Raw genomic sequence first — 19,392 nt, forward strand, 5'->3', positions numbered from 1 at the left:
CTGAAAATTCACACCTTTAAGTCCTTGAGCCTTTAAATCCTGGTGTAGCATCCATGGGGGTAACACATACGTAAATCCCAACATCCCAATTTTTAATTAAATTGTTACCCAAGCATCTGAAATATGCACTTCACAGAATTCCTCAGCCTCGCTTGTAGTTCTGTAGTGCCAACTTCCCAAGCTGACAGTGCTGCAGCTTGTGTTTCACTAGCACCTTCAACAGATTTGTTAGATGGAGTACAGTCCCCAGCGGTGCTTAGGCCTCATGGAAAGGTGAACAAAAACATGGAAAAACAACCAAAAGCCCCAAGTAAGGAAGTAGGAATTATTTCTGGGTGCCAGTTCGGGTTCACAGGTGGTTTAGGGGTCTCTTCTTGTGGCAGGGCTTTACTAAGCCAAGCCTCTTACTAGCAAAGAGAGACCTGCCAGCTCTAGCCTTTAGATAGTAACTTCAAGGTGTTAGTTTTAGGGAGTCATTTTTGTTCTTTGCTCATCAATTGTGTTCTGGCCTGTGGTACTGGGGTCTGCAGGAAGACCAGGAGCCAGCCAGCACAGCCAGCCGTGCTGCTGGCACGAAGCTGTTCAGGGCAGGAGCAACCCAAGTAACCATGGGAGATACAGATGTGGAGAGGACACCCTGAGTCACTGTCCATCCCCAGCATAACAGCACTGACATCTGAACTGCTTTGACCACTGAGGACCACAGTGTTGTCTGCACAAACACATCCTGCTCATGAAAGGCAAAGGAAGACAGGCTAATTAGGTTGGAACACGTTTTGTCTCTTTTTTCCTGCTCCTAGTACTGCCCTTGGGCTGGACACAGCCTCCTGAGGCCAGTGACAGTTATCTCTGCCCTGAAATCAGCAGCAGGAGAGAGCCAGGGAGTGGGGGGACTGCCTCCACCCCTTCCTATTGGGAAAAGGATGGCTGTCTTGGTACTATGGCCTAGGGCCAGGAAGAGGGCGGGAGGCATCCTGAGCCACAGGATGAGGCACCGCACTTGGGACCAAGCATGTCCTGCCACTTGTGCCCGACACCAGCCACAGGACCAGTCCCTGGAGCCTCCAGCGCAGCTGTCTGCCAGGCCCACACCAGTGCCAGGACTGTCCAGGACAGCAGGAGTAGAGACAGGATGAGACAGGCTCAAGCCCTTAATATTTTGGTACAGATCCCTACACTGGAAGCTGCTTGCTACCCTTCTGCGCACTCCATCTCTCTAGGCTGGAGCTGCACTAGCACACATTCACCCCCACATAGAGCTTTTCACTAATGAACACACTGCAGATAGCGATCCCTGCACGCCAGGGCTCAGCTCCCCTCCACATGCCAGGGACAGCACCCCCTCAGCCGAGGGCTGCCCTGTCTCCTGCGTGGGCTATGGGGACAGCCTGCTCTTCCTGACCCACCCTATGGGGCAAACCTCCTCCTCACCTGCTCTGGTGGTACAAGGATGGCACACACATCAACACCTGTGGGCTACCTTTGGGTTACCTTTGGTGGCCCTTGGCTTTCCTCTGCTGGCCTGGAGCACCTGGAGGCACCACAGCACACACAGATGGAGCGAGGTCCCCAGCTCTGCAGTGCCCCAGTGCTCTGCCTCTGAGGGGGGCATGGAAGGGGTGCTCAAGTGGTGTCAATTCCCTTTTACCTGAGAGGTGATCAAGCCAGATTTGGTATTTAGTAGAAGACCAATAAGCATTCGCTATTAACAGACTCAAGGTGGTACTAACCATAACTAGTCCCACAATAGAGTCACTGGCTCATAGGGGTCACAGCTGGAAGCTGACCCTGGCTGCTCCTCGGAGTGTTGCACCGACACACCAGAGCCCACCAGGAAGGCGCTCACATTGTCCCTCTCACCAGATGCTTGTATAAAATCCTGTTGTGTGCAACAGGCCCATCCCGAGTTATCCGACCCCTGGCTGACACTTGCCTGTGCCAGAAGCCTTGTGGTGTCCTACACTCATCGGCTCCTCTGGGTTCAAAATCACTGCCAGGCTGCAGTCTCCCTTCAATTCTTCCTTCAGCCACAGCTCCATAAAACCTGTCACCTCAGCTAACTTCTGAGCTATGCTGAAAAGCCATGGCACAACACTCAGAGGCATGAAGGCAGAGGAGGACTGGGGTTTCTTTCATGAAAAGCTGGAGAGGGACTGTTCACAGGGCAACGTAGTGACAGGACAAGGGGGAATGGCCTTAACAAGGGAGATTTAGATTAGATGTTAGGAAGAAATTCTTCCCTGTAAGGGCGGTGAAGCACTGGCACAGGTTGCCCAGAGAAGCTGTGGATGCCCCATCCCTGGAAGTGTTCAAGGCCAGGTCGGATGGGACTTTGGGCAACCTGGGCTAGTAGAGGATGTCCCTGCCCATGGCAGGGGGGTGGAACTGTATGGGCTTTGAGGTCTCTTCCAGCCCAAACCAGTCTGGGATTCTATGAAAGGCTGTGACCCAAAGGCCCCTGCCTGCTCCAGTCCCTCTGTCACTTACTGTGCAGCAGATGTGACATTCCTGCAGTGCTCTCCACTTGCCGGAACTGTCCCTGTGGGCTGGCAGGGGAATGCTGCTCCCACACCATGCTGTCCTTCACCAGCATCTGTCAGCACCTCTTCCTTGCACCACTCACAGGGCCGTACTCATCTCCTGTCTCTCCCTCCACAGACCTTAACACACATTCAGTGACAGGATGTGTCCGACCACAAGGCAAAGCTTTGGCTGGGTGGGGAAAGAGGTCAGGCATGGGAAGTGGAGCGGCAGCCATATGTGGGCCCACTCCCGCATTACAGTCAGCCCCAGCAGCACCTTCTGGGACAGAGACAAGGGGGCTTCTGAACACTGAGCTCCATCAAAGACTCTGCCAAGGCCTGGCAAGCCACACAGACTCCTCTCTGCCAGGTTGCTGGGCCAGGGTGGGGAATGTCCCCTGTGCAGCCCAGGGCGGGTGCTGGGCTGATCCTCAGACCTTTGCAACACAAACGGCCACACGAAGGGATCCCTCTGAGAACATGTACACACACGTGGGCACCCAGCCTGTGCTGAAGGCCCCCGTGCCCCAGCTGTCCCAGGATGCCCTGGACGGGCACGGCAGGGCCACGGGCACCGCCGCAGGAGCCGCAGCCCCCAGGCCCGCTCCAGGCCCGCCGAGGCCCTTCCCTCCCCCACACACAGACCAAACAGCTCCTCTCATGATCTCTTTCCCCAGCACCTCCCACCGCTCCCGGGGCCTCGCCAGCAGCAGCCAGACCTCCCCTGCAGCAGCTCCCGCCCCGGGGCAGGGCAGGGCCGGCCCTCAGGAGGGAGAGGAAGCCCCCGCCAGCACGGCCGCACCCCACTAGCCCCCGCCCCGTCTCAAGATGGCGCCTGGCGGGCGGGCCGTGGGAGGAGAGGAGGTGTGCGTGAGGGCGTCACGTGCCTCCCCACGGCCCAATCAGCGGCGGGCGGTGCCTGCGCGGCGGGCGGTGCCTGCGCTAAGATGGCGGACGATAAGGTGAGCGGGGTGGTGCGGCGGGCAGGGCCGGGCAGGGCTCAGGCGGGGCGGAACCGGACCGGGGCTGGGGGAGTGCGGGGCCGGTTCCCTGTCCCCGGGCGCTACCGCACACCAGCCTGCGTGTCTTCCCCCAGGACCCGCTGCCCAAGCTGAAGGACCTCGCCTTCCTGAAGGACCAGCTGGAGAGCCTGCAGCGCAGGGTGGAGAACGAGGTGCGTGCTGGTGTGGGGCAAGTAAACCGCTTCCCTGGCCTGTGCCGGCAGCCTGCGTGCCTCGGTGTGGGCCAGTCACCCATCCTCAGGGGGCTTCGTTAAAAAAAAAAAAATCCCTGGGGCACGTCACGTCCCTGCTCTGCATTCCCCACGCAAGCCCACCCTGCCTGGCGGCCTCACTCTTTGCTCTTCTCCACAGAATGGCTCTCTGCTGGCATCGCCCTTTCTCAAAGGTTTCCTGGCAGGCTACCTGATAGCCAAACTTCGCTTCTCGGCTGTCCTGGGATTCGTGGCTGGGACCTGCACAGGGATATATGCTGCTCAGAACTATGCTGTCCCCAACGTTGAAAAGACAGTCCGGGACTATTTCAGTTCACTGAAAAAAGGTCGGGACTAGCACGGAGCCCTTGGCAGCGGTGACTGTAGGAATGGTACTCCTTAGTTAGCAGGCACAGAAGATTCCTGGGGCTTTCAGAAGCACATCACGTACACCGTTCTTTTCCACTGGAAAAGGGCTTTACACCACATCATTGCGAGCATCAGCGGGTCTGGTTATGGGGTATTAGAGCATCGTGACAGCGGTGATCACTCCACTAACTCACAGTAGCTTGGATGTATTGGTGGCCAATGTTTTGCCAGCTGCCTTTTCCCCTCACCTCTCTCTGTGCCCCTGCGGACTGAAAGGCTGCCTGTGACATGTCATCACGCTCACCACCCCTACGCCCTTCCACTGAGTGCACGCTTTGCCCTACGAACATGTTTTCTGTGGCTTCCTAGGGAGGCTTGTAGTTCTCTTCCTAACAAAAGACAAAACGATTCTCTCCCACTGCATCAGAAACGTAGCAGGTAATACCCTGTTTTAATCAGGCTCATTAAATTCATGGTATTTGGTCTCTTCTTGAATGTTCTAGGGTGCGAGTCTGCCTGGCTTCTCTGCGCTGATAGCAGCTCGCCTTTGCTGGCTACCACCTGAAAATGGTGCTGTTTGGTAATGCTACTGGCTCTGCAAATTGGGTGCTCCGGAGGGGGCTGTGGGGACTGATGCTGGTGTTGTCTGTAGCCATATACGGCTCTCATGCTCCCCTCCTGACCCTGTGCAAGGTGGATGGGATGATCCCCTTCAGCTCCACGTCCGTCGTTGTTCTTGTTGAGCTGACAAAACTGGTGTTCTCTCTCCTGTTCCTGCTGACCTGGGACCGGGAGCTGCTGGGAGTCGCCATGTCGTGGCACCACGTGGTCCCCTTCGCCCTCTCTGCCTTGCTCTATGCTGCCAACAACAACCTGGTGGTTCACATGCAGCTCTTCATGGATCCCAGCACCTACCAGGTCTTGAGTAACTTAAAGATCGTCAGCACCGCGCTCCTCTACAGCCTCTTCCTGCACCAACGGCTCAGCATGCGCAGATGGCTGGCTCTCTTCCTGCTGGTGGCTGCTGGGGTGAGCTACAGCTGTGGCGGCCTGCAGGACCCTGGCAGCCCCTCCAAGATGCAGCTGCACATCACGCTGCTGGGCTTGTTGCTGATCTCGGTGTACTGCCTGATATCGGGCTTGTCTGCTGTCTACACGGAAGCCATCCTGAAAACTCAGGCGCTGCCTCTCAGCCTTCAGAACCTCTTCCTTTACTTCTTTGGGGTCGTGTTCAACTTGATCGGCTACTTCTGGAGCAGCACAGAAGGCAGTTTCTTGGAGGGCTTCTCATCCTGGGTGCTAGTGATTGTGGTCAGCCAGGCTTTGAATGGCTTGATCATGTCTGTGGTCATGAAGCACAGCAGTAACATCACCAGGCTCTTCGTGATCTCCTGCTCTATCCTGGTCAATGCCCTCCTGTCCGTCACCCTCTTCAACCTGCAGCTCACCCTCCTCTTCTTCGTTGCTGTCTCGTGCATTGGCCTTGCTGTTCACTTGTACTATGGGGTCAGATAGCTGCTGCCTTCCTGCCCTGCACACACCAGGGTGGTCTTTAGTTGTTCCTCAGGGGTGTTCAGTGCTTCTGCTGGGGCTGGTGTAAGAAGCACAGCAGTGCTCTGCCTGTCGGCCTCCCCACCCGACTTTGCAGGGAGCCGCTCCTGCTGGGTGCATGCCAGGCTAGCACGGAGGAGTGCTGGGGGGAGGAGTGCCCCATCCCTCTTTCCAGGGAGAGGTTGGGCCCTGCTTCGGCCTGGTGGGACTCCGTGCCACGGGGTTCCTGTGCGATCACGTGGGCACAGCCTCAGGGTGGGTCCTGGGTACCTCGTTTGTGTGGCGTATTGCATTCTCAAGCTGCTTCCCCCATCTTCCCCGCACCAAAGAGCGCACTTGTTTCTTGTGCCTGTTAATGGTCCTGCAGTGGTTATCTCCGCTGTGTTGTGGGCTCTGCGCACGGGCAGCCCTGCTGCACAATCACTGCCAGGCCAGCGTTGGTCTGATGCTGTTTTGACTCCTGTGGATGGTGCTTCCCCATGGCAGGGGACCATGTCCATCCGACATGCCCAGCCGATCCCCAGCCCGTGGCTTCAGGGAAGCCTCGGCACTGTGGGGGGTGACCCCTGCTGGCCTGTGACCCCTCAGGGCCCCTGGTGAGGTGGGAAGAGGGTTTCTCCCTCCAGTCTGGGGAGGGAGCTGAGTGCTGCCGCCTGGAGAGCCTCATGCCATGGCCAGAGCTGTTTCTCCCACCTCTTTCTGATTTTTTTGGCGCACCCCTTGCCCCAGCCCCTGGCTGAAGGGCTGCTCTCTGTAGGCCCCACTCCCCATGCAGAGCAGATGGGGAAATAAGGGGTGCAGGAACTGTTTCACCTGCTCCCCAAAAGGGAGAGAGCACCTGAATTTGTACCAATGCTGTGGCTAGCGAGTTCCTGGCAGGCAGAAGTCACCGCTGGCTCCAGCCAGGGTTATTAAAGTTGCGGTTCAACAGCATGCGTGTGTTTGTCCTCCCTCCAGGAAGGCATCTGTTTTGCTTGGCCGAGGTTTGGAGGCCAAGGGCATGTCCAAGCCTGATGACACTCATCAGTGAGGGGGCACCCACTTTATTCCACATAGCAGCAGCCTGGGGGTCGCCAGCTCTCCCACCATGCCTGCTCTGCTCCTGCTGCAGGGCTGTGCCTGAGCCCGTGCTCCTGCAGGCACGTCCCCAGCGGAGAGCAGGGTTTCCCCGTGAGGGCAGAGGGGTGTAGTGCTTCCCCTCCTGCCAGCAAATATCTTCCCCAGGGCCAGGTTTCTGCAGGGAGCAGCTCTCTGCAGCCAGAGCAGGCCTGGGAGGGAGGTGGGAGGCCTTTCCCTATGTGACTGGTTTAGCTGGGGCTGGCCAGTCCCTTGGCTCCGGGGCTGGTGGCTCATTCCAGGGAGGGGGGGTTGGGGTGGCAGGGGTCTGCAGGCACCCCGTCCTGCCTGCCTGCCGGGGCAGCAGTGCCCACCACCCTGGGGTGCTGGCTCAGGGCGTCTGTGTGGCGGCATCAGCTGAGCCCAGCCGTCTGGCTTCCCGCAGCTCCTGGTTGCGTGCGGCAAGCTCCGCAGCGTCCCGGAGCACCTCCTGCAGCAGCACCCGGTGCCGGTGGTCCAGCGCCTCCCTCTGCTCCTCTGCCAGGTGCTGCTGGTCCCGAAGCACCTGTGGGGACACCTGGGGCTGCCTGGCATAGCCCTTGCGGCCTGGAGGTGTGTCCCCAGCCCTCCCTGCCTACCTGCAGCAGGTGCTGCCTGCAGGCCTGCCTCTCCTGCCGGTGGCTGTGCAGCAAGGCCTCCAGGTCCCACTCGGCCGCCTCCTGCTCCCTCCGCGCTGCCTCCAGGCTCAGGCCCAGTGTGGCCACCTCCTGTTGCCAGCGAGCTGTGTCCCACTGCAGGGGACAGGGATGAGGACAGGGCAGCTCTGGGGTGTCTCTGCTCCATGGGGCTGCCCTGCCCTGGGGGAGCAGAGCCAGGGCAGGAGGAGAGTCTGGACCCCCCAGTGACAGGCTGTCGTCCCATGCCCACCTCCCTGGTCACCTCCTGGTCTGGCACTGTCCCCTTCCCCAGCTCTCGCTGGAGGAGCAGGCAGTGCTGAGCCCGCAGCCGCTGCCTCTGCGCCTTGGCCAGGGCGTACTGGACCTCCAGGGATGGGCACGGCTGGCGCTGGATCCCTGCCTGGCAGAGAGCAGAGCCGACGTGGACCCCCTGGGGACCCCGTGCTGCTGGTGCAGAGGACTGCACGCCCTGGGTGCTCCCCCTGCCCACAAGCAGCAGCCAGGGACCCAGTGGGCTCCCACTCACGGTGTCACCCCCGGTCAGTGGCCACGGCTGTGGCACTTTGCTGGGTGAGGGCTCCTTCAGCGAGCCTTGCCCTGTGCTCCCCTGGTCTCGGTCCCCTCCCTGGCTGCTCTCGCTGGCACCTGGTCCTGGGTGGGGAGAGGGAAGGGGAACGTGCGTGATATGGCAGGGCTGAAGAAGCCAGTTTAGAGGAAGGACTGAGGCGTCTTCCAGCCCCTGAGCAAAGCCGTTTCCCACCGTGTAGAGCGATGCTCCGTGCCCACATATCTGCAACCCAGGCGTGGGGCGCCTGCCTGTCCCCATGCTCTGGACCTGGCGGCTCCAGGCCGATCGGGGCCGTTTGGGTCCCAGACTGCTGGCCCAGTGCTGTATTCCCTGCAGAGACCTGGTCCTGTAGGAGCAGGAGGAGATGTTATGGGGATGCAACCAGGATTCAGGGCTTCTCCTGCACCTGGGTTGTCTCTGGATGAGGCTGTGGCCTGAGCTATGCCCACCTTGGCACTGGGCTCGCACATCTGACTTGCTCCAAGCACCTCGGCCGCTTCCAGCTTCTTCTCCCACCTTTGGTTCTTCAGTACCTGGAAAAAGGGGCTGAAGGTCCGTGCCAGGATGCTGGAGACCTCTAGACATGGCACAGCTCCAGGGACACATCCCACCCCCACCATCTCACCCCCCCCAGGCAGGCAGCCCTCAGCCCTCAGTGCCAGACAAGGGTCTTGACACCAGGACGGAGTCTAGACTTCATTCAACCGGGGGGAATTGGTGCCATCCTGGTCCCATCTGGTGTCCAGGGGCATTCCCCCACCTGCAGCTCCCGCAGGGCTCTCCGCAGCTGGGCCACGGCCATCTTCTGCTCGGGGAGGCCAGCTGCAGCCAACAGCTCCATCCGCAGCCCTCGGATCTCCCTTCGACGCGCTGCAACCTCTTGCGCCGGGTCCCAGAGGGTGGCTGAGATCATCTTGGCCAGTCCCTTCACCCATCTGGCCAATCTCAGTGCCGCCATGATCTCTTCTCTGGAGGGGTCTGGGAGAGCAGCAAGCCCTGGGCAGGGGCCACTGGGGTCCACCAGCACAGGGACATCCCGGTGCCTGGCACAGGGTCAGGGCTGACGGGGATGAGGGGAGCCTGTGTCTGGCTTCCGATGACTGTGGGTGTCCCCAGGCAGTGGCCAGGGACCAAGCACCAGGTGTGGGGCAGGGCAGGGGGGGAAACCTCGGGGAAGGGGCACCCCAAAGCGGCGCCCCAGTTCCAAGGGCTACCTGGCAGTGTCACACACAGCAGCAAGAATGTCAGGCTGTTCCCCTCCAGCAGGCGCTCGACCATCCAGGGCAGGCAACCGGTGTCAGGCAGGGGGTGGCTGGTGGCCGGTGCCCTGAGTGTGGGGCGAGAGACACCCTTGGAGAGGGATGGGGCTAGGACCCACATGCCTGGGCAGGCCGAGCCCCAACTCACAAGAGCCCGAGGATGGGTTGGCCATGCTGGGAACAAGCCCACATCCCTGAGGGGTGCTAACAACCCCTTGGCTCCCAGCCATGGAGTCCTGTTGTATCCAGGTCTCTCCTGCTTCACCTCTGGGTACCAAATTCCCCCCAAACCCCACAGCAGGCACCGCAGGGGTGCTGGGACCCGGCTCGGTCCCAGTTCCAGTGCAGAGCCACAGCTCTGGTACGTACAGCTTGGGACAGGGCCCAGGGGATGCCAGGATCCTGAGAGCTGAGCGCTGGCGCCTGCTGCCCTCCAGCTCCTGCTCCACGGTGAGAGTGAAGAGGCAGCTGGCACTAGGGAGAGGTTGGCGTGTGAGTGGGGCTGCAGTGCTGCCTGGAGCCAGCCCGGCAACCCATGGCCAAATCCTTCCCAACCCTGCGGGACGTCAGCCAAATCCCTCACCCCCGTATGGCTGAGCGCCCATCTGCGAGGGGCTGCAGTGCCGGGATGGCACCCAGCCCCCAGGCATAGACACTGATGGCAGTTTGGGCATCGGGCACGGCAATTTCTGTTGCCTCCTCCACCATCCTGGAAGCAGACAAGAGATAAGAGCGAGTGAGGATGGTCATATCCACCCACCTCCTGCATGCCCAGGACCCCAAGGGGTATGCCTGGCTGTCCTCTGGCTGGGCCCCATGCTCCACGTTGGGGTACCAGCCCTGCAGGAGTGGCTGCCCAACCACAGGACATCAGGTACCTACAGGCCCAGGGGTGCGACATCCATCACTTGCAGAGCTCGGCTGTCAGGACGGAGCAGGTCCCAGGCTTTGTTGGGGGCACAGACCTGGAATGGGGCTGCATTAGGTGGGGGGCAGAAAGAGGGGGCTGCTGGCATCCCGCACTCACCGGGGTCCCCAGGTTGCTTGTGGCCATGCACAGATAAGGGCTGGGAAGGGAGAGATCTCGAGGTAACTTCCAGCATTTCCAGCCCCAGGGCCAGGGAAAAGGCAGAGACCTGGGAACTCCAGAGCCCTTTGTGGAGCTTGGCAGGTCCCCAGCAGCATCCCGGAGCCAAAGGGCAGTGCCTAGTCTGTTGGCAGGGGCTGGCATCACTCCTGTGCCAACCAGGCACACACTGGAGGGACCTTCAGGCCACAGGGAGCAATGGCTGGCAGGAAAAGTCCAGCCACGTGGCGGGCAGGAAGGTGTTAGAGGCCTCCCCCCGCCCCCCCCCCCCATTCCCACCATGCTGCTGGAGCCTGGGAGACGCCCCATGGGCAGCCCAGGCTTCCCACGCCTGGGAAGTCCTGCAAAGAGGTGAGAAAATTTGGATCCAAAAGTCTCCAGCCCTTGGTCACCCTCCAGCATAGGGGACTGGGTGCCAGTACGGGGGGCAATACACATCCCTTGGAGCAGCAGGATCCAGCCAGCAGCAAAGGGGGGACAGGACCCCCACCCCAGGGCAGCCTGGCCAGCCCTGCTCCTGCCCTACCTGGACCAGGCTGACAGTTTGCAGGCTCTGTGCATCGCCCCCCACAGCCTCCAGTTCTTGGAAGACGATGTCGATCACCTGGGGACAAGCTGGTCAAGCCGGGAGCTGTTGGTTCTTGGCACCCGTGGCTGAGTCTCAGACCCACACCAGCAGGATGGGGTCAGTTGGACGAGCCCAGCACCATGCAGTTGCACTGTCACCTCTCCCTGTCACCTCTCCCCTGCCATGCCCTGTGCCCTCACCTGCCAGATAATGCTCTGGAATGGCAGCTGGGTCCCAGGGCCATGGGCGTCCCACAGCAGCAGGGACACGCTGTAGCCAAGGGGAAACAGGGACAGCTGGGGTCTTGCCAACTCCAGGACCTTCTCCTGGTAGGAGAGACGTAGCCAGCAGAGCAGCGATGGCATGGCACAGCCAGCACAGCATGGCATGGCACGGACAGCGCAGTGCAGAGGGCCCAGCACAGAGGTCATTGGCATGGATCGGGCAGCACAACACAGGTGGTATGACATGGGTAGCCCGGTATGGCTGGCATGGTGTGGATGCACAGCATGCATGGCACGGCATGGATGGCATGGCACAGTGGTGCACAGCACATCAGAGGGATCACAGCATGGGCAGTGACGCACAGACAGCGCAGCACCCAAGAGGAACCAGGGAAGAGGTGAGGAACACCAGCAGAGCCACACACAGGACCGAGACCCAGGTCCCCAGCACTGCCTGCGACACCTGCGGAGCTGGCAGCAGTGCCCAGTGCCTCCAGGACCACAGCTGCGTGCCCCAGCCCACGGCTTGGGCCAGCGTGTCCCTGGTTCATCTGGCTGGGGACAGGAGTGCAGAAGAAGGACTCGGGGCCCACAATACCTGTCCTGCATCCAAGCGGAAGACACAATCGACAGTCAAGCAGCTGTCCTGGCATGTGGGAGGGAGGGTGATAATGTTCAGCTTTCCCCCATCCCAGTATGACCAGCACAGGCTAAAGGAGGGACTGGGCACACTGGGATGGAGGTGGCAGGGGTGGCATGGAGGACCTGGCACAGGCAGGGGTGGGGCGACACCCCCTCCCTTCCCCTGCTATATGGTAACCCCCAGGAGCCCCCCACAAGTGAGGGGCCCGTAGGGGTGTAGGGCAGGATCAGCCCAAGACCGCAGCACCCATCTGGTCCCGAGCGTGGCAGGTGGCTGGGACAGGACCCCCTGCTCCTGCCTGGTTCCCTGGGGACCCTCATCCCCTTGATGTCCATGTCCCTGCCACTCTCACCTGGATCTCCTTCTCAGCAAAGAGAAGCTGCAGGGGGTCTTCACTGCTGGCCGCCCAGCTTTCCGCCAGCCCTGTAAACACCAAATGTGGGGTGGTGTGGGGGGGGGGTCATCCCACCTGCCCCAGCTCTGTCCCCTCCCTGCAGCCTGGGGCCAGGTTCCAGGTCCCACATCATCCCCAAGCCCTTCTGCTACAACCACAGTGCTCAGAGCCACCAGGGTGGGAAGGACACCCCCTCCCCATCACCACCGCCCAGGCCCGCCCCACCAGCATAGCCAGCGGTCCCAGTGCCACCACCGCTGTGGCTGCTGCCCTTGCCCAGTTCCCTGGCGTGGGGGTTCGGACTGAAGGCAGGTGTCCCCCACCCCAGCTCTACCTGCTGCCTGCTGGAGTCCCACGGCTGCTCGTACGCACAGATCCTGCTCGGCCTGCCGGGACGCAGGGCAGAGGGGGAATGAGCCGGGTCCTGCCTCACGCACCCAGCACCTGCCAGCAGCTGGATGAGCCCCTGGGGAGCTGGACAGTGCTTGGCCATACCGCACCAAAGGCAGGGGACAGATCTCTCCAAACCACCCTGTGATGTCCCCCACGATGGCACTCACCTCCCCAGCATCCATGACCAGCTCAGTACCAGCAGCCCTGTTTCAGACAGGGCAGGGGATGGGGTTACATGGGGCGATCGTGTTCCCTTGCATTATTAATGGCTGTCAGGCACAGTCATGTGGGCAGAGCCAGACAGGGACCGAGGCCAGCCTGCAGGCACCATGTTCTGGAGGCTGAGCCCCACTGGCCAAGGAATCAGCAGGGCCAGGGGAGGCAGGTGGGTGCTGGGACGCACTCACACCATTGGTGTGCTCCTGGCTCCAAGAGGGACGCGTTTGCAAGCTGGGTAAAGGAGAAGAGGGACTTCAGACTATCATGAAGCAACTGCAAACCACAGAATCACATTTATTGGAGATCAGTCATACCAAGAAAGCACAAAAGACATGCTGATGCTGAGGATCTATGTGGTCCGTGGAAATGCAGACCGTGGGAGACAGGAGAGAGGTCCCAGGACAGCCCCTGCCCCTTGCGTTTCAACAGGACCAGGCACAATGAGGAGGCACACGTGTCTGGCTGCCACGGTTCCCCCTGCAGAATGAGATTACAGCGCTGCCCCAGCCCCCCCTGGGCCCCTGCCTGCCCAAATGTCTTCAGGCCTGAGAGCAATGGCAGGCTGGGCAGAAGCTTGCAAATGGAGCAAACAGCACCTGGGGCTCTGTTGGGAGCAGAGCAAGGTGTGGGGTTGTGCCTCGCATGGGTGCTGCTACAGGAGAGTAAATTCCTGGGATTCTGAGACACAGGGATTTCTCCTTCCTCATCCATTAGATGGCGGCTGCAGCTCCCTATGCCCAGGTCCAGCCAGTTCCAAGGCTGAGCACCAATCCCTGAGATGCAAATGCAGACACCCAGTGTACACACGTCCACATGGGTCAACAGAAGCAGAGCAGCGTTGTGCCTTTACTAGCACCCATCTAACCACCAACGGCGCTCCCACCAACTCAAGCACGGGGGCGGCACGGCCCCATCCCTCCTCCAGCTGCTCAGGGCTGACATGGGCTGGCGGCACAATCCCGCAACCCACCCTCGACCCACAGGCAGGTGCACATCCATGTGCCCTCAAGCACGCAGCAGATCCCAAGCTCATCATGGATCCACGGCTGGGCCCTGTGTAGCCACTCTCCAGCTCCAGCCTTTCCACACTCCGGTTTCCCACCCGCCAGCTAGTCCGGCCTGCGTTTGCTCACAGGTCACACACACAAACAGAACAGAGTGAGGGCACACAGAAAATACCCAGGAACAGATTTAATGAGAAGGCAGGACAGACCATGGGGACGAAGCACGGAGCTGGGCCAGGTGAGTGCTGCCTACCTACCACTAGCCCCCTTCTTCCCTGTCCCCATTTTGCCATGCTTGTTCCTTCCCCACCCACCATGATCCTCCCTTTGATCCTTCCCGTAAGCGTTCCTCAGTAAGTTTTGCATTCCCCTGATCTCCCTCAGCATCCCATAATCAATTTTCTCTTTCCTATGAAATGTTTTCTGAATAACCCAGAACCCAGAATAAACCCATTTTCTTCTTATCAGTTAAAAAGTTTCTGGCTGAACCCTTTCAAGGTCACACTTGAGGGGTTCCTCCACCAGTGCCTTGAGAGCTTGGGTCTTAGTTGCTGTCTCTGTTACCTCCTGCTCGTTAGTGTTTGTGAATAGGGGTGTTTAATTCATTCATTTTCCTGTCTTTTGTGTTTTTTTCCCTTATGCTGAACAGCAGTTAAACAGACACCTCACAAACCAGAGAACCTCACAGCCATGGCCCAGCCATGGCCCCAGGTGAGGAGAGGTGGAGGATCAGCAGAGGGGCTGTGGAGGCTTCAAGGACAGCTGGGCTGGGGGCCACAGGGCTACAAGGTGCAGGAGGGGTCTGGTGGTCCCCCCCAGACCCCACTGAGGCTTTGGGGCATCTGAGTGCTGCCTGCAGCGGTGCAAATATGATGGAGCTGAACTCCTCTTGTTCAGGACAGGTGATACGGGGGCGACGGGTGCGTGTTGGGGCTTGGGGAGTTAGAGTTGGCCGTAAGGAAAACCTCTCTGGGAGGGTGCAGCCCTGGGACAGGGCACGGCAAAGGGCTTTACTTGGAGGTTTCCCTAAAACTTTGATGGGCAAAACCACAGCCAGTGTGGGACAATACTGGGGACAGTCCTGCTGCACAGGGCAGCCTGGACTGGGGACACCAAGAGAGCCCCTCAACGGCACCTGGGGGTCCTGTGAGTCTCCCCACAGAACTCCAGGCCTTGCAGCCCCTGGGGCTGAGTCCCTGTGGGGAAGCACTGGTGGGAACGGTCACACTTCCCCTTCACACTCTGCAGCAGGGCCGGATGAGCCCGGGCCTGGATCTGACCAGGCAGACAGCCCCAGCCATGCCGAGCAGGAGGAGGAGAATGCAGACGGGGGCAATCACCGCAGCACTGTTACACTGCAGCACTGAGACCGGCACGTCCTTCACCAGCCTGCCCTGGTAGTGAGGGGGGGAGTGACACCTGTAGTCCTGGGGCCAGCCCTGCCCGAGGTGCCCCATGCCTGCCAGCACCTGGAGCCCCCCGGCCCCAGAGCACGAGCAGTTGTAGGGGTTGCCAGCTGCAGCTACATCCCGCAGGTGCTCCAGGAGTTTCACCTCATCCCACGGCAGCTCTGTGATTGAGTTGTTGTCCAGGTGGAGGGTGTCCAACATGGGGCAATTCCTGATGGAGGGGACAGCCTGCAGTATATTTTGGCTCAGGAAGAGCTTCTTCAGGGAGCTGAGGGAGATGTCTACAGCATGGAGGTGGTTGCAGCTCATGTCCAACACTTCCAGACTAGGAGGCAGAGGCATGAGGATTTGATCCAAGCCAGTGCCAGACAAGTTGAAAATTCGGAGGGACACTGGCCACTGGCAGGAGGAGGATGGGTCTGCCATGAGCTTGTTCTGGCTGAGATCTAGATGCTGGAGCTGACGCAGCAGCTGCATGCTTTTGCACACGCTGTGGTAGGATGTCAGGTTGTTGTGTTGCAGACTCAGTACCTGGAGCTGAGGGAAAGCCCCCTTGCAGAAGGTGGCCATCAAGCTCTCATCCCCAAGGCTGTTTTGTGCCACATCCAGCGAACGCAGAGCCCTGAACACCCTTCCAATGTCACAGGGCAGGCTGGTGACATGGGAGCCAGTGACAGCCAGGTCCTGCAGGGTCTCCATCCAACTGCTCAGACTAGAGAGGTCCTGCTCGCGGCCCGTCAGCAGGTCAGATGTCACATTGTGAAAGTGCAGGGACAATATAGGCAAGTCCTTGCCAGCCATTTCACCCCAGTTGCCTCTCCCCTCGAAAACACAGCTCTCGAACACCAGCTCCTGCACCTGGGTGTAGGAGAAGAACCTCAGGACTCGGGCAAGGAGTATCTCAGGCACCAGGAGATCACCAATAATTATTTTCCTGACGACAAGGGAGTGCAGCATGTCAATGGCAGAGGGGTTCAGGTCATCGATAGGGAAGTCGATGTATCTCTCCAGCTCTCCCCCCCAAAACTCCACGACAGAGGCTGGGAGGCACTGGATGATGCTGCCTAGGCTTTCCTGGGACAGGCGGTAGCACACACAGTGCTCCTGAGTGCGATTGAAGAAACACCTGCCTTCTGCCTCCAACAGCCCCAGCCCCAGGAGGAGGAGAACAGCCACATTCATGGTGAACAACCTAGAAAGGAGGAGAGGAACGGTGAAAGGCAGCACTCCTGTGGCAGCTGAGGGGACCACTCAGACCCAGCCGAGTGGAGGGCTGGCTTGGGCAGGTTCAGCCCCGGAGAGCCACTGCTCAGGGACACAGCGCTGCCCTTACCCCTCCTGCCCAACTGCCCTTCGCGTGGGTCCAGTGCACCTCATCAGGACCCCGCCTGGCTACTAAGCCATGACGCAGGGCAAAGCTGAAATCACCAGTACAAACACCCAAGAGCTACACCTGTGCCACCCGCTCCTCTGGCTCTGGTCTCACCCCACCCCAAAAGCAGGGTTTCAGCAAGGCAGGGTGGCTCCTCCTGGGGCAGCAGCCGCCGGGCTCTGCGCTTTCCTGCTGGGCTGCCTTGCTGCAGACTCCCGTCTAAGCGACCAGGAAATCCCATGGATCAAGAGAAACTGGAAATGTCCGAGTTACGGCCAGTGAAGCCAGATAAATCAATCTGACCACAGGATGGGAAGCTTGTTTCTCTGCATGACGTGCTCTGTAATCTAGGGCAGGAAATTGCAACGGAGGGCTTCATGTTTTCCTTTTTCTCACCCAGCAATTTGATTCACTACCAGCCTCTAAGGGGACAGTAGAAAATAATTTCTGAGGGACTGTCTGCATCCCTGTCAGCACCCGGTATTGCTTTGCTGTCCAGCTGACAGTAAAGTCTTACCAACAGATTACAAAAAAGCAGCAAGCAAAGATTAAAGGCTCCTAAGAATGCGCTGACTCAGCTCTGTCCAAGCACCCAGATGGGGCAGTGGCAAGGAGTCTTTGGGGGGTCTCCAGCCCAACCTCCTGCTTTGAGCAGGTCTGTTGCCGGCACTAGCCCTGATCAGCCACAGCTTTTTCTGGCTGTGGCTCAAAAACCTCCGAGGACGGATCCCTCCCTACCTCTCTGTGCCGTTGCGGGGCTGCACCACTCTCCCAGGGAGAAGCTCTCCTCCAGCACTTGTGCAAAGTTCCCCTTGCTGAGGGTCAGCACGAAGCGGGTGTGCGTTTGTCCAGTGACTCACCAACCAGCTCGCGCTGAAATGTTTCCTCGCCTCACGGCTGCTTCCTCTAGCTGCTGCCAAATCCAAGGCTTAAGTGCCGAAGGCTCTGCAAGTGCTCAGCTCTCTCCTATGCCTGATCCTCCCCTGCCTCCAGCCGGATGAGACCTCAGTGCCTCTGCAGGTGTCTTCCAGCTGCCGTTGGTGCCCTGCAGCCCGTCCTGCCTGTGTTTAGCTGGCGGGCACGTGAAGGCAGGCTCCCGGGCACTGCCCCTGCTCCCGCTGCGTGACTTCCTGAGCAGGATGGGGCTGGCTACACCACATGAAGCAACGTGCCATGCAGCAACCACCCAAGTCACTTCTGCTTCACTTGCCTGCAGCAAGGGGTTCTTGGGGCTGCAGGCTGGGAAGGGGTTTGGTCTAAGTGCCAATTTTGCTCACTTTCCTAGGAAGGATGAGGGAAGAAAGTACAGTCAAGGTGCCTGAACTGCACTCTTGGGACCAGCCCAAACACACCTTTGCTTCTAGATGCTCTGGGCTTGCTGTGCCTTGGAGCCCATGGGGTGCTGAGCAGCAATGCAGAGGGGTGCTGTTATACCTGGTATCCAGGCCATCCCCAGATACCTGTGTCCCACGTAGGATGGGGACGGGACAAATTCCCATCCGCTGTGTGCGCAGCCCAATGCTGAAAAGGAAACTTCTTCACCCCAGGTCGGCTTCCTTGGCAAGCTGGCTACTTGGCTTGGCAGAGGAACTCACGTCACTTGCCCCGTGCTCCTTTGGCTGTGCCTACACCAAGATGTTAACACTGTCCATCAGCAAGCGGACACCACCAGACATTTGGAAAGATCCATCAGGGATTTTTTTCTTCCCTGGGGATTTCTCTGCCTACACTGGATTTCAGAAAGGGTTTCACAAAGGCAACGAAACTGCACAGCTAGAAGATGCAACTCCCAGCTTGTTGTTGTCAACGTGGCATTACAGAGAGACACTATCAGTCCGAGAGCAGCTGGGGCAGGAGCTGCCTGTCCCAGGCACTCTGGCACTCTGCTGCTGGGATGGGTGAAGGGAAGGTCTCTTTTTGGTTGTTAAATCTACTGCAGGTCATTTTCTTGTTCCTGGCATCTCGGGTGGAGCGCCGCAGTGCTCTGCTGCCTTTCCTTGAGCAACTCCTTTTGCAGAGGGGTTCAGCAATTCCATGATTCCTCTTCTCCATCCTTGGGTTACATGAAACTGCTGCTCTGTGTGTCATGGAAAAGTTGTGGCAGCCTTTCCGAGTTCTCCTCGCTACTCCCTTCAGTGAGGTTGGCAGCTCTGTCTGGGCCTGGTACCTTCTAATTGCTCATTCCTGGCCACCAGCTGCAAATTGTCCCAAATGCCTTTGTAAGGGAAAACAAGCTCTTCTGTCTCCTCAGTGGCCAGCCTTCAAAGGTGGTTTTGGAGCCATCTTTTGGGTAATGAATTTCTTCTTCTCCTCACCACTGTGGAAGATCCCAGGACACCGAGACCTGTTGTCTTATGTTTCTGGTGAGTGTCTGGGCTTTTTTGGCTTCAACAAACATGCAATCCAGCCCTACGGGGGCAGAAACCTTGCCTGAGCCCAGAGTTTAGTGTCCCGCTGGCTTCCCCCGGCTGTGCACACTCGTGTCTGTGTCCCCGCGCCCCGTCCCTGGGGCCAATGCCGTGACCGCTGACCGCACCGAGGACGGTCACCACACCTTCCCCGCGGCCCAGTCACACGGCTCCACTTGCCCTGGCCACGGAGCGCGGCCGGCCAAGCTCCCAGCAGAGCCCCTGCCCGGGAAGGGCTGACCCTGCTCCTCCTGGGCTGGCAGCCGCGGGGCAGGGGAGTGCCGGGCCCGGGGGCTCCCCGGGCTGCAGGCGGACCCGCCGGCCGAGCCCTCGAGGGACGACGGCAGGGCCCGTCCCCCCCTTCCCGGGGCTGCCCGCGGAACCTGGCAGCGGCAACGGCGGCCACGGCGACGCCTCCGCGATCCGGCCCCGCCCCGGGCCTGGCCCCGCCGCCTG

At 59.8% G+C, this 19,392-nt stretch overlaps 4 protein-coding genes across 5 annotated transcripts in view; 3 read left to right on the forward strand and 1 right to left on the reverse strand.

Moving 5' to 3' along the window:
* IK (IK cytokine) overlaps positions 1-19,392 on the forward strand; it is a 143,764-nt gene that overhangs the window by 105,168 nt on the left and 19,204 nt on the right. The gene's annotated exons all lie outside the window — the stretch shown is intronic.
* On the forward strand, positions 3,401-4,593 carry LOC142603829 (SLC35A4 upstream open reading frame protein). The gene is made up of 3 exons (XM_075766391.1): positions 3,401-3,484; positions 3,619-3,696; positions 3,896-4,593. The coding sequence occupies exons 1-3, from the start codon at positions 3,470-3,472 to the stop codon at positions 4,091-4,093; spliced, it is 291 nt and encodes a 96-aa protein (XP_075622506.1). The 5' UTR covers positions 3,401-3,469; the 3' UTR covers positions 4,094-4,593.
* On the forward strand, positions 4,672-6,588 carry SLC35A4 (solute carrier family 35 member A4). Its single transcript, XM_010303484.2, has one exon. It carries the CDS (start codon positions 4,672-4,674, stop codon positions 5,617-5,619), a length of 948 nt encoding a protein of 315 aa, XP_010301786.2. The 3' UTR covers positions 5,620-6,588.
* On the reverse strand, positions 14,160-19,342 carry CD14 (CD14 molecule). 2 transcript variants are annotated; one of them, XM_075766460.1, is made up of 2 exons: positions 17,389-19,342; positions 14,160-16,348 (listed from the first exon to the last, which is right to left on the reverse strand). In XM_075766460.1, exon 2 carries the CDS (start codon positions 16,336-16,338, stop codon positions 14,983-14,985), a length of 1,356 nt encoding a protein of 451 aa, XP_075622575.1. In that variant the 5' UTR covers positions 16,339-16,348; positions 17,389-19,342; the 3' UTR covers positions 14,160-14,982. The 2 variants fall into 2 exon arrangements, with proteins under 2 accessions (XP_075622575.1, XP_075622574.1); XM_075766459.1 differs by having other exon boundaries at positions 17,267-19,342.

The sequence above is a fragment of the Balearica regulorum genome, chromosome 14 (genome assembly GCF_011004875.1).
Source record: "Balearica regulorum gibbericeps isolate bBalReg1 chromosome 14, bBalReg1.pri, whole genome shotgun sequence".
Lineage (NCBI taxonomy): Eukaryota > Metazoa > Chordata > Aves > Gruiformes > Gruidae > Balearica > Balearica regulorum.

Coding starts and splice junctions, on each gene's coding strand:
- LOC142603829 (XM_075766391.1), top strand. Junction 3,697..3,895: donor AGCGCAGGGTGGAGAACGAG/GTGCGTGCTGGT, acceptor TCTTCTCCACAG/AATGGCTCTCTGCTGGCATC.
- SLC35A4 (XM_010303484.2), top strand. CDS start 4,672: ATGGTGCTGTTTGGTAATGCTACTGGCTCTGCAAATTGGGTGCTCCGG.
- CD14 (XM_075766460.1), bottom strand. CDS start 16,338: ATGAATGTGGCTGTTCTCCTCCTCCTGGGGCTGGGGCTGTTGGAGGCA.